The 12,763-nt window shown below is 40.2% G+C and overlaps 3 protein-coding genes across 5 annotated transcripts; 1 reads left to right on the forward strand and 2 right to left on the reverse strand.

Moving 5' to 3' along the window:
* Positions 1-202: 202 nt before the first annotated feature.
* Positions 203-10,167, forward strand: LOC134191884 (leucine-rich repeat-containing protein 49-like). 3 transcript variants are annotated; one of them, XR_009971861.1, is made up of 18 exons: positions 203-238; positions 298-603; positions 672-777; positions 1,063-1,266; positions 1,611-1,677; positions 1,734-1,877; positions 2,201-2,262; positions 2,321-2,468; positions 2,532-2,615; positions 3,192-3,316; positions 3,390-3,497; positions 3,625-3,817; positions 3,921-4,106; positions 4,413-4,522; positions 4,582-4,683; positions 5,164-5,242; positions 6,251-6,546; positions 9,941-10,043. XR_009971861.1 is itself a non-coding variant. In XM_062660521.1 (17 exons), the coding sequence occupies exons 1-17, from the start codon at positions 211-213 to the stop codon at positions 10,133-10,135; spliced, it is 2,247 nt and encodes a 748-aa protein (XP_062516505.1). In that variant the 5' UTR covers positions 203-210; the 3' UTR covers positions 10,136-10,167. The 3 variants fall into 3 exon arrangements, 2 of the variants coding, with proteins under 2 accessions (XP_062516505.1, XP_062516504.1); XM_062660521.1 differs by lacking the exon at positions 6,251-6,546 and having other exon boundaries at positions 2,532-2,620; positions 3,197-3,316; positions 9,941-10,167; XM_062660520.1 differs by lacking the exon at positions 6,251-6,546 and having other exon boundaries at positions 9,941-10,167.
* Positions 5,625-6,240, reverse strand: LOC134191887 (uncharacterized). Its single transcript, XM_062660524.1, has 2 exons — positions 6,132-6,240; positions 5,625-5,976 (listed from the first exon to the last, which is right to left on the reverse strand). The coding sequence occupies exons 1-2, from the start codon at positions 6,210-6,212 to the stop codon at positions 5,767-5,769; spliced, it is 291 nt and encodes a 96-aa protein (XP_062516508.1). The 5' UTR covers positions 6,213-6,240; the 3' UTR covers positions 5,625-5,766.
* A 180-nt stretch (positions 10,168-10,347) lies between the features above and the next one.
* Positions 10,348-12,721, reverse strand: LOC134191885 (spindle and kinetochore-associated protein 1-like). Its single transcript, XM_062660522.1, has 6 exons — positions 12,631-12,721; positions 12,438-12,565; positions 11,334-11,458; positions 10,869-11,024; positions 10,674-10,809; positions 10,348-10,559 (listed from the first exon to the last, which is right to left on the reverse strand). The coding sequence occupies exons 1-6, from the start codon at positions 12,716-12,718 to the stop codon at positions 10,371-10,373; spliced, it is 822 nt and encodes a 273-aa protein (XP_062516506.1). The 5' UTR covers positions 12,719-12,721; the 3' UTR covers positions 10,348-10,370.
* Positions 12,722-12,763: the final 42 nt, after the last annotated feature.

Genomic DNA, 12,763 nt, shown 5'->3' on the forward strand with positions numbered 1-12,763 from the left:
CTTCTAGAGATCCGGTCCAAAACAAACAGACTTATTCATAATTGCGTTGCGTACACGTCGCAATGCCATACAACTTTTGCATGCGTCAAAACAAACGTGTAAGTACACACAAACCTGTCTAGCCTAGTGCACGTACGTACTCATACCACAGGTCACGTGAGAAAGTTTGTTCCTCGAGGTGTACGCGCATCGTCTGCGAGAACGAGAGCAATGGAATGGTCTGCTGTTTCTGTTCGAGGTAAGTAAAGTGATTACACGCATATCCTTCAAACGAATGAAAACGTTGATGACATGCAGACTCTCTCGAACAACGGGACCCCACATGTACAACACACGGGAAACCCACGGCCATCAGTCTCCGGCCCACCGTACGACGTTCATTGCACGTGTCAGCAACAGCTCAACCACAGCAGAGTATCCCTAGCATACACTCTGTTAGCATTGCTCCGATTCGGGGTTCATCTCTCAACTCCTCAAAACTGAAGGATCAGAGAAGCAATAGCAGGGATAAGACAGAAGAAGAAGAGATTCTGCGTTCTAGAAGAACACACAGCGCGGGAATACGAGACAAGGCGTCTAGAGATCACCCAACGTGCCCTCCAGGTCCACTCACTAATCATTAATTAATTATAATTCCATGCAGATGACTGACTATGACTGTCTGTTGCTAGGGGATCGCATCATATTCACTGATTCGCCAACATTAACGGGAGTGCCGCTTGTTTATCGGCTGCCAGAAGACAGACAAACCAATCCAGACAGACTGAATTTAGACAGGTTACTATGGTGACACATTGCAAATACAAATTCTATCAATACAAACCAGCTTCTCCACTAATAAACAAGTCATAGATTTTAATGACTTAAAAAGTAGAATTTTATTTAAAAAACTAATAGCAAAGTTAATCACAAAATTCAAGATTAGTTGATAAGAATTACCCTACTCGCTTGATTATCACCCCACCCATGGTTGGCCATAGTCAAAGATTAATATGTATATATATATATCCGTTACTTTGGTTTTATTACATAAATAATTTTGTCTTTGTTGTATTGCTTTAGACGTCGTCTTAGTGTCTGTCCTTTGTTGGAGGGAGAAGACCAGCTGCGATTGCTAAATCTGCAGCACAACATGATAACAAAGATACAGCACTTGAGTTCTCTGCGTCGTCTCATTTTTCTTGATCTGTACGATAACATGATCATGGAGATATCAGGACTGCAAACACTTGTGTCACTAAGAGTTCTAATGTTGGGGAAAAACAGGTTGAGAATACTTTGTTTGTGTTTTATACATTTCATTGCATTTATGTGTTTGCTAACTGTATATTACATAAATTATTCATATATTTATTTGTTGCTATTCGTTTGCCCTAGACACTCTTATTATGGAAATTTTGTGATTGTAGTGTCTTCATCTGTTGTTATGGATGAATGAATGGAGTTAATTTAGTTGGTCAAAAACGAGATTTACTCTACGTGTTGACCATTCATACAACACAATTGTAGCAAGTTATGTTATAATTAATTATCAATTGAAACAGACCGTTGCAACTAATTGATATTTACTGACTGTTATTGCAAAAAATATTTTTGTTGAATACGTTTAGGATCACATCAATTGGCAATCTGGAGCGTTTGACTAAACTTGATGTTTTAGATCTACATGGCAATCTGGTAATCTCATGACTCGACACGAATTGACAAATTAAAAGAATTTCTGTGACTTATAGATTCATGAAATTGAGAATTTGAATCATTTAACTGAGTTGCGGGTACTGAACTTGGCAGGCAATCAAATTGCTTGTGTTCACAATTTAGTAGGTTTGACATCACTAACGGAACTCAACCTGAGACGAAATGTTATCACTGAAGTGGTGAGCATTTTGACAACTTCATGATGTCAAAATAGACAAACAGAAATGCAGACAGACAGACAGACAGATAGACAGACAGACAGACAGACAGACAGACTGAAAGGCACAAACAAACTAATAACAGACAGACTAGGCTGATCACACTCTCTGACAGACGAACAGACAGACAAGTTTATGGAAGACAACATTGATGTACATACAGACTGATAAACAAATGAAACATTTCAGAAATTACATGACAACGTTCATTGATTTCAAACAGCAAATACTCACATTTTGCTAATTAACCAACTAACACTCACTTTGATTACTTTACCTTTTAGTATGACATTGATGGCCTCCCCAGTCTGCAGCGTCTGTTCCTCAGCTACAACCAGATCATCAGGTTTGCGCTTGTTGTCTAGAAAGAGAGCTGATTAACTCGACTCATGATTTGTTTTCAGTTATGAAGACATCAAGTGTTTGTCTAGTGCCTCAAGTCTCATTGAGTTGTCATTAGACTGCAATCCGTATGCCAACAATCCAACGTACAAACAGACCTTATTGGATCAAATACAATTACTCAAACTTCTCGACATGAAGAAAGTCTCGGTAAAGTGTAACTACAAACATAGCAGAGAGTGTATAAAGGCAATAGTTTGATTTTTTGTTCAGGATGAGGAACATCGTTCAGCCACTATTTTCAAGAGGAAAGAAGTGGAGAAGAAACGGGAATATGACAAACGATCTGTTGAGAAAGTAAGGTATTGTCTAATTTGTATGTTTAGCAGGATACCAGTTGTCATCACAAGAAGTGTACTCTGTATTGTTTCTGACTTACTGTTGAGATCTCAGAATGGCAGGACATTTGTTTGTACTTGCTGACATTTATAGAGTTTAGTCGAAAAGCTAAAACGTGATAGAGTAGTTTGAAGGCAGGCAAACAGGTTGACGGACAGACAAGCTACATGTGCACACAAAAATGACCAAATGGCGAGCTCTTCTATTGAAGATAGCTCCCCTGTCAGACTGGGCATTATGCACTACATGGATCCACCTGGAACTTGACTGGAGACATCCAGGGGCACTGATTGTAGTGCAGCTTTGGGACTGGACACCAGGGCCTACACGTAGCTGTCTCCTGCATAATCTTACTATTGCAGGAGACAGCTCAATACACACACACACACACACACACACACACACACACACACACACACACACACACACACACACACACACACACACACACACACACACACACACACACACACACACACACACACACACACACACCAATTTGTTGTGATAAGATTATGATTGTGGCTTGCAAAGGAAAGGCGTGAACTTGCCATCTCCAATGCTGAGCAGCAATGGCTTGCATTGAGAAATCGCAGTCGACTTTCAAGGTCACAGCCACAGTCAGCAGATGCAGCTGAGTTGAAACGAAGACAGTCAAGGTTAACTTCTTTCTAAAGTCATCTTTATTGCTGCTTTTGCTTATAAAACCTTTTGTGTTGATTTTTACGAAAGTCGTTCATCCAGTCTTTCTACTGAACGTACTACACCTGTCAGTAACTCTGTTAGTCGAGAAAGATCTTTCAGTGTAACACGAAACAGCTCAAGAGCAGAAACAGTCAGGTAAACAATTGTAGGTAAACAGATGACAAGACAGTGTAAATCTGTGCATGCATCATGTAGTATTATGGCACGTATACAAGGCTAGGCTTACTCATATGTTTTACTGTATGCTGTCCTTGTGTTACAGTATGGCACCCTACTTTTGTGACTTGGATGGTGAAGTTCTTTCTTTGTATGGTGTCGACTCTCTCGGTGAATTGGACAAAAACTGGGGAGTGCAGACGACTGCTGCTGTTATCACCATCACATTCCACTTTATGTATTTTGACACTGTCGCAGATAATCTGTACAAAGTAAAAGCAAAATTTCCAGGAGTTATGGTGAGCTTATTATTGTATGAACTTGCGGCCATTTTTAGTGTCATTTAACATTCTGCCATTTTGCTTATCATTGCTTACCCGCAATCCAGAATTTTGTGTGCAGAATCTTGTATTTCAACACAATGATGTATGGAAGCTGCAACAGTTGAATGCTCTCAGTTGTCTACGTCGACTGGACAGCCTCACCGTTCACTCCGATGGCAACCCAGTTACTAATCTGAGTTTGTGGAAACCATACACTCTCTTTCGTCTTGCACATCTTGGGCTGAGGAAACTAAATGATGAAGAGGCATGAAAGCATATTTTTAGTTATTCACATTTTTCTATTGGTCTCTCTGTTTATTGTCGTGTTGTAATCTGTCTGTCTTGTTGTTTATCCATCTCTTTGTCTGAATGTCTGTTTCTCTGCTCACTTGCCTTCCTGGCTGTGTGTGTGTGTGTGTGTGTGTGTGTGTGTGTGTGTGTGTGTGTGTGTGTGTGTGTGTGTGTGTGTGTGTGGTAATTTATTATCTTTAGCATCTTTAGACTGCATGCACAATTAATCAACAGTTCCTGATCATATTTACTTATTACTGGATCGTGTTTGCAACTGTAGGTGACACCAAGTGATATTGTCAGTGCTGAAAAGCTGTTTGGTAACTTGTCTCATATCACGACTTCTGAACTTCCACAAAGTCGTTTGCTCTCATTGTTAGGAGATGCAAGGTAAATGGCAAGGCAATCTACTGAAAAATAAGATTTTGTCATTGTTTCATCTTTTGCAGACGAAAACAAGTGCTGCAAGCTGCAGTGCCACCGCATCAAGATGATTCAGACATTGGGGACACACAGCGTCACCATCTCATTAGTGCTGCATTGATGAAAAGGTGCAATATTATAAAGAATCACAGTATAGACATGTCTCCTCTACTAGTAGGGTTGGTAAATTGATTTATATCTCCCCTGCCTTTACTTCTTTCTGTATGGAACATATGCCTGCTGCTACTTTCTGTCTGTTTTCTATGCTGAATTCAGCATCACACACATGCACTTGAAGTGTCTCATTTATCAAGGAACTTTAAATATCTGATCATGCAGCAAACATTTTTCAAGTCACTCTAGAATCTTCAACTATGCAAACAACACACAGACATGAGACACGTGTGGTGCATGTCAGACTGCTTTGAGCCAGCAACAACTCTTGCTTTTGTAATTTGCTGACATTCTGATCAACATGCACTATTTTGAGAAGTGTACATTGGGCGAGGTGGTATACCATCACCATAGCAATGAAATCTTTTGTTAAATTATCATTATGTAATTGCAGAATCTTTTGTACTACATTATGCACTGTTCTGTTGTTTTAGTCAGGGTCAGTCAGTAGAAGCTGTTGGGAAGAGTGGTCTTCAGTACTGGTTGTTGGAGTCTTCACAAAAGAAATCACAGGTAATGTTGTGGTAAACAACCTGTTGCATAAGCAATAACTAATACAATTCTAAGCATTGTATGATGCAAGATGTATATGTTATGAGCTCATCTAATTTTACTGCAGTTTAGACTGATTCTTGATGTTCTATTATATGTCGTGGCTGAGGTCTGGTTTGCCTAGAATTTTTTGAGCTGATTGAATGGCCAAGGCCACTGAAGTTAAAGTTACATTAGATGCAGTCCCAGTTGGAATAACGCCATTGCTTCCAACCCAGAGGTTGTCGACATTCCATACTTTAGAGTAGGTATCACAGACCGATGTGTCATCATCCTTTGATCCCATTCGGACACTTCTCTAAACACAACAGATTATGTTATCCCTGTTGTTGCTTATTTAGTTGTAGTATGAGTGTGTGACCGTGAGTTGGAGGCTGCTTCCAATAGGCATGAATTGTGGTTCGGATCCTGGGAGGAAACCTCCTAGAGCGTCAGCTGCTGTGGTCATGTCATTGATCATGATGTGAGATTGTTTGGCATCTTCTTCACTGAGCTTGAAGTAGAACGTAGGTTGAGGCATTCCAAATCTGTCCTTGATCTTGTTCTCTGTTTTCTGGGTTGGGTTCCATGTAGCCAAACCAGCGAAGATCGACTATGAGTCGATCATTGACCTTGGCTGGAACGACACCATACTTGAATGCATCTCTGTGTATTTGACAGTGAAATGAATGCTCTTTTGAGAAGGGAATGTTGACCTGTAATGGCATCAATTTGCTATTGGAACAACAAGATACCTGTGGCTTTGTGTATGTGTGTGTGTGTGTGTGTGTGTGTGTGTGTGTGTGTGTGTGTGTGTGTGTGTGTGTGTGTGTGTGTGTGTGAATTGTTGGCTATTGGAACAACAAGATACCTGTGGGGCTTTGTCATCAGTAGGAATCGGTATAGGATCTTCTGGGTTATCATCTATTTGATTTTGAATGTCGTGTTTCATTTCATCAGTCAAACCAATGAAGCTCTTGTTTCTGATAGACTGGATGATGGAATTTTTAGCACCACCTGACAGAAAGACATGGATTGCTCACATATATACCGCCCCCAATGCTCTTGGACGGATGTTGGAGGCGTATAGAAGTTGGGGTGTACGGACAGCTCCAGCACATACAATGAAGTGCTTGGCATGGATGACCACATTGAACTTTTTGCCCTTTCTGAGATCTCGGCACCGAGCCAACTTGATACATTTACCGTCTTCGGTTGGGACAAGCTCATAGCAAAGATGTTCAGTCTAAGAAGAAGCAAATCAGAAGGAGTTGTATCAGTTGCATGTATGCTGTGCGTGTGTGTGTGTGTGTGTGTGTGTGTGTGTGTGCATGTGTGTGTGTGCATGTGCGTGCATGTGTGTGTGTGCAAGTGCATGTGTGTGTGTGTGTGTGTGTGTGTGTGTGTGTGTGTGTGTGTGTGTGTGTGTGTGTGTGTGTGTGTGAGGTTACCAGAATTTGGAATTTTCTGTCTTCCCGTTTGTTGAGTATATCAATGAGATGTGTGCCCATAATGACGTCTGTACCCGACCACTGCACCAGTGATGGATCATCTTCATTCCTTTGAACAGCAAGTGGAAGGCTACGTACATCACGGTCTGGAACCGCATGCTGAATGGTATTCATCACGACCACGTGGCGGATAGAATCATCGAACACATCATCGTTGCGACACCAATATTCCTCACCTTTGCTGTACAATGCTTCCCACTCGTGAACAGACAGCAAGCTACTTCTCTCGATACTAATACATTGTCTTGGAATGCAGCACGCCCCATGAACGGCCATGCCACCAACACAGAACTACAACACAAATTGACAGTTATTTGCATGGGTGAATCTATAAGGGGTTTGGGTTGAGGTTTTGCAGACTGGAATTGACGGGTCTCTGTAGTTTGGTACAACCGAGAGCTAGCTGCTGCTGCTGCAAGGCAGGCTATACTGTATGCATACACACACACACACACACACACACACACACACACACACACACACACACACACACACACACACACACACACACACACACACACACACACACACACACACACCAATGTAACAGACGGATTTCATGTTGCAAACTCAAGTTGAAAGTCTTAGATTTTCCGCGGATTGCATGAGCACAGGCACAATTAAAGGACGCCCTTTCTCGCCAGAAGTGTGAGGGCAGGAAGGGTCTGGATACTCGAGATTGGGCATTGAACCCCATGGAGATAGGAAATCCCAGGAAGAATGTTAGAACCAGTAATGCAACGCTACAGTCATGAGGTGATTGTGTGTATAGACTGAAAGTAAATAAAATGTACTTACCGTCTCTGCTTCGCCACCTAGATTGAGAAACGGATTCTGGTTGGGATTTTGATTGTTGCGAACAAACCTTTATAGACAAACAGAAAGTCACGAAGCTTTGACAGTCCACAATCCTGCAAACTAAAAAGCCATAGGCATAGGAATTTCTCAAAGTTTGAGGGAGTGATGCATGCGCAGCGAGGCAGGAAAATTGTTGGGGGCATGGTCACACACACACACACCTCTTTGGTCCTAATGGTTTCTACGCTTATATGTATAGACACAAGCGTTTATTCACACACCCCTTGCACTTGCTACTTGTGGTGAGATCCACATGAAATGCGGACGGATTGAGTGTGATGACGGGTGTCTGGCTGGTGGGCACCGATACATCGTGCAGATGTGACGCTATGAGACTGCTAAATGAGTTATAGTCTCTCTGCCAGACGTACGAGTTTTTCAGGTGCCGGCCGGGCGTCGGCGAGAGCTGCGGTCCCGTGTCCAGCATAATGACTGTCATACCGCCGTCCACTAGCTCTCGGCTGTATGTAGACACGAGAGGACCGGCACCGATGACGACGGCATCTGTGTGATAATGCACTACATCATATCTAGTGCATTTACCATCTACTTCAGTGTCACAGTCTCCATCAGATTCTGTAGAGACAAAAATGCAGACGTAAAACTGTGAACAAATATTTGGTCACTTGGTACTAAAACTATATCTGTAGTATAAGGTAATGATACACTCTGACTGGACTGTAAACTCAGTCTTTTCACATTTTCTGGTTTTTGAGTTTTTGTTCAAATTAAAGTTTTCACGCTAAATTCAGGAATTAAATGGCAATTGAGGCATTGCCTTGTTGGAGGCCGTTGTAGATAGAAGGCATTGCTAAAGCTAATTTTCATTAAATTAAATTATAGCTTTAATTAATTAAATCAATCAATTAAATTAATCAAATTAATCAGATTTAAAAATAAGTAATATACTAAATGATGAATGTAATTTTATTTATAAAGCTAATAAGATCAATCAAAAGCGGAAGTTGAGTTATGTGTACATCATGTTTGTAATCTGAGTCTTCTGTGTAATTCTGTAGTATAATAAAATATTGTAAATTAGTACTTATTTGCAAATTGGCAGGAAGTCAATGGGAGTTGTGCTAAAGCGAAAAGGTCAAGCCAGTTTGTCTTGTACAGTTGACCTCCATGTGACCTGCTGCTTCTAGGTAATCGAAATTTACACCTTTGTGTAGATATAGACAGGAAGTTTAGTGGCTAGTAAAATGTTGAAAGTTTACATAAGTCCATCCAACAATATAGGTGCAGTGTGGGAAAATTACCAGATCTTGGCCAGGCACTTACAAACATGGAAATGATACCTCCTGAACCTCTTGGATGCTTTCATAATTGTGCAATCTACACCCAAGTCTAATTTTCAATTGTGAATCTAAGATATGTGAAATCTCGTACATTTTCAATGTCACCATGTTCAGTATGTATGGGACTGCAATCTTTGGAACATACCTCCCTACCTGCAGCCATCACCTTAGTTTTCAGGATGCTCAGTGACAAACCAAAATCTTGACTTGTCTTCATATATTCAGTCATCGCTCACACACAGACACACACACACACACACACACACACACACACACACACACACACACACACACACACGATGGTAGTGCAACTTCTACAGTAGTGTACTTATATTATTAGGTAAGTACATTACATCACGTAATTGCTTTACAACAAAGGAAGCATCACTTACTACTTCAATTGAAGTAGGCCTACAGACAAAAGAGTTTGTGTGTGTGTGTGTGTGTGTGTGTGTGTGTGTGTGTGTGTGTGTGTGTGTGTGTGTGTGTGTGTGTGTGTGTGTGTAGTTGCAGTTAGCTGGGATGCATGGTCCAATTTCTCATAATGAAGACAACTTACCGTTCACATCTTCTTGATCTTGATGTAGATATATTCGATCATAAAGCTCAATCCGCTCAGTTTGATCAACCATAACGTTGAATAGAATATGGAACTAGGGAGATAATCGATAACAGCAGTCTTCTGATGATCAGTAAGAGATCACTGCTTCTAAAGTCGCGTTGTTGGAGTGTGTACCCCCAAGTTATAGTAGGATGGCGGGACTTTACGGAGAGTTACACAAACAACACCTGACAAATATAGATTATATGATGATTTGGGGTATATCCCTTCTAACTTTTTTTTAGTGTGAGAGTGATGCAATTTCCAATAATCGGTTGCAGTGTCTGCGTGTTTGTTGTCTTTCCTGTTGATCTGAAAATCTAAACTGTAATTGGTCTACAGATTCAACATCAACTAATGGTCACAGCGGCCATAGATTCACTGTACATTGATGTAATATGTTTGTTAGGCTTTCCAATCTTGTATTGAAGCTGCTGAAAAGTTTGTAGCAAGTGCAAGTGATGAGGCTATTCGTGTGTACAAACTGCAACAGCAGCTGGAGCGGATATGGCCAGATATCATTAAGAACACAGTGAGAACTGCTGCAGAACAGATGGTTGATAAAGACAAATATATGAGACTGAGCTTAGAGAAATTACAATAAAATTAATGACTTTGTAAAGTTTTAGATTAAACAGAATGATTATAATAATGACAGGAGAATCAATGTCTGTGTGTATACGTTACTTTAATTCAGGTTTGTACACAAAGTACCTCAAATGGATTGATAGTCTCTACTTAAAACAGACCAATTTAAATTAGCTTAATTAATTATTGTACCCACAACACCAACACAAGTACCCATCTGCACAACATCATCTCCATGGTAACTATGATAACTATGTAAGTACAATGTGCCTAGTTATTCTACCACCTCGTGACTCTTTCAATCTTCCACAATGACGAAGGATTGTCAAAATAGAACGACAATTTGAGTCAAATTTGAAGTCACGGCCAAAATTCCTAATATCGTTGTCAACAAAGAAGTAGCGTCCTGCAGTGTCTTCATTCTCTTGACTTTTAAATGCCTGCAATGTCAGTGACATCAAACTTAGAAACTAACTCAAAAATCGACTTGCACAAGCAGCTACTCAATGGTTCAGTGCTGCATTTAGGTAAGCCATTTTTCATTTATCCATCACCTTGTATTTCTTCATTGCTGGCTCTCCGAGACTCGATCTTGGCATCGTCATTATTTTGTATTTCGCCTTCATTATTCTGTGCAGTTCATCCACTGCCATGTTGATCTGATCGTAACTCAGTCGATTTTTCATATATCTACACAAAGCACTTTCATCCACCACAATAAGTCATTCAATCATAGAATTCGGTCTGACTTAGGAACATCTGAGAATTCTTCGAGTGTCAGGTATGGTATCTTAGGGACATTAGGATTAGCTTTCTTGCTTGCTTTCTGTGCTTGACAAGAAGCTGCAATTGACACTGCAACTGGCTGCGAACTCGGTACATCTGTCCCAGTTGCCAAAGAAGCTCTAATTTATTGACCAATGATAAACCGAGAGAAACACATTTTCTTGCTGATTGTCTATCTATCTTCTTGTCTGCTGTTCTTCCTGGTTTGTCTGTTTGTCAGTGTATCCGCCATTTGTCTGTCTGCTTGCCTATCGGTCACTTCAGTGCATTGCATTGTTTGTAGAAAGTCAACATACTGGTGTACTACATGCATCAATAAACACAATCGCCACAAATCTGTCCTTTCCAAGTCTCATTGTTTCACTTCACATTTCTTCCTACATTTCCTTATCCATTACATATGCCACGTAGTAGGTTATGTGTCGTACCCTGCATCCACATTGAGTTGTGTCATCTTTGCTGTTACTGCCTGGTCACCAGGAAGATGAGATGGTAGATTACTTGCTATACACTCCAGCATCTCATTCTGATGCTGCACCTTGTCTCTCAGTACCTATTACACAAGAAATCAGATTCACTTCTACAAACAAAATTTTATATCCTAATGCATGTCCTTACTATTTAAAATTGTAACAACATACTAATTAATTAATTAATTATTATTATTATTGTAATCAATTGTACATTAACTGTATAATTAGATATAAATATATAATAATAACTAGACAGCACTCTATCCCTGGAGCAACTTTCAAAGATTGAACTAGCTAAATACAAAAAACTAAAGCATCAATTAAAAACGCAGTTTACTATTTTTATGAAGTAGCTACTACACAATATTACCCAATACTGAATAGTCTCTACACATTCAAGAGCAACTGCGAGATGATTCGGGTACATGTACAACCAAGAATCAAACTTAACTGCCCAATAGACAAGTCCTATAAAAGCTAACTTTAAGCTCTAAATAATTCTATTTAATTTCAATATTAATATTAATAATTTTTATATGTTAATATTAATCATTAACTAGTTGTACGGTATCCGTAGACGGCTCGCATTCGTGAGTAACACGTCCAACGAAGTTCTCAGACCGTCTACTGAAACGCCAAGTCCTAGTTAGACAATACGTATTTGTTGAAACCCTAGCTGTCATGAAAGTAAATATGCAAACTTCCTAGTAGTTTAGATTACGTCTATAGGCCTGGTATAGGTAGTCGTCATTTTGTGATCGTGATCAAGACAATTGAAATGTACAGTCTAGGTATGCACTCAGTTCTGTTGTAATGACAGCGGTATGGTATTTACTGACATAGAAATTGATATCAGCAAACATTGACTATCAACAGTGTTAGATGCAGCACAGTGTAGTAAAGGATTGATTGTAGTATGGGATGTGTGATTAGTTGACTGTAGGTGGCATTCAACTCCTGAAGGTGTTTCTTGCTCAATGAAAACCCATATAGGACCACGCCCATTTCTGTTGTGCGACCCGGATTAGAAGCCTCGCTACGCTCGGCAATAATAACCACCTTAGCTTCTTGCAGTTTCGCCTTAGCTTCTTTCGTTTTCCTTTCAAAATCTTCAAGTAAGACTTCGATACTTTCCACTTCACTGAGTAAGTTTGTCAAAATTTCTCGACTTTCTGATCCATTGAAAGCTAGATGATATTACAGTGATGTTTTAAGCAATCTGTTATGACAGAATCACGTGCAGCGTACTTACCACTGTTTTTCAGCTCCAAGCAATCCTTCAACTCGTCGATTTTTGCTGTTAAATGTCTATCAATGTCACTCAACGTTGCCGTCGCCATTCCCGCGCCTGCGTATAATCGCATCCGGGAAACTTCATTTGAAAT

The sequence above is a fragment of the Corticium candelabrum genome, chromosome 16 (genome assembly GCF_963422355.1).
Source record: "Corticium candelabrum chromosome 16, ooCorCand1.1, whole genome shotgun sequence".
Classification (NCBI taxonomy): domain Eukaryota; kingdom Metazoa; phylum Porifera; class Homoscleromorpha; order Homosclerophorida; family Plakinidae; genus Corticium; species Corticium candelabrum.

What these genes read in the sequence shown, in the direction of transcription:
- LOC134191884 (XM_062660521.1), top strand. Translation starts at nt 211, where the DNA reads ATGGAATGGTCTGCTGTTTCTGTTCGAG. An exon ending in GAAATGTTATCACTGAAGTG is followed by an intron (nt 1,878 to 2,200) that starts GTGAGCATTTTG and finishes TTTACCTTTTAG; the next exon opens with TATGACATTGATGGCCTCCC. An exon ending in TCATTGTTAGGAGATGCAAG is followed by an intron (nt 4,523 to 4,581) that starts GTAAATGGCAAG and finishes CATCTTTTGCAG; the next exon opens with ACGAAAACAAGTGCTGCAAG.
- LOC134191887 (XM_062660524.1), bottom strand. Translation starts at nt 6,212, where the DNA reads ATGAAACACGACATTCAAAATCAAATAGATGATAACCCAGAAGATCCT. An exon ending in CTGATGACAAAGCCCCACAG is followed by an intron (nt 5,977 to 6,131) that starts GTATCTTGTTGT and finishes ATGCCATTACAG; the next exon opens with GTCAACATTCCCTTCTCAAA.
- LOC134191885 (XM_062660522.1), bottom strand. Translation starts at nt 12,718, where the DNA reads ATGGCGACGGCAACGTTGAGTGACATTGATAGACATTTAACAGCAAAA. An exon ending in CTTGGAGCTGAAAAACAGTG is followed by an intron (nt 12,566 to 12,630) that starts GTAAGTACGCTG and finishes AATATCATCTAG; the next exon opens with CTTTCAATGGATCAGAAAGT. An exon ending in CGAAACTGCAAGAAGCTAAG is followed by an intron (nt 11,459 to 12,437) that starts GTGGTTATTATT and finishes CTTGTGTAATAG; the next exon opens with GTACTGAGAGACAAGGTGCA.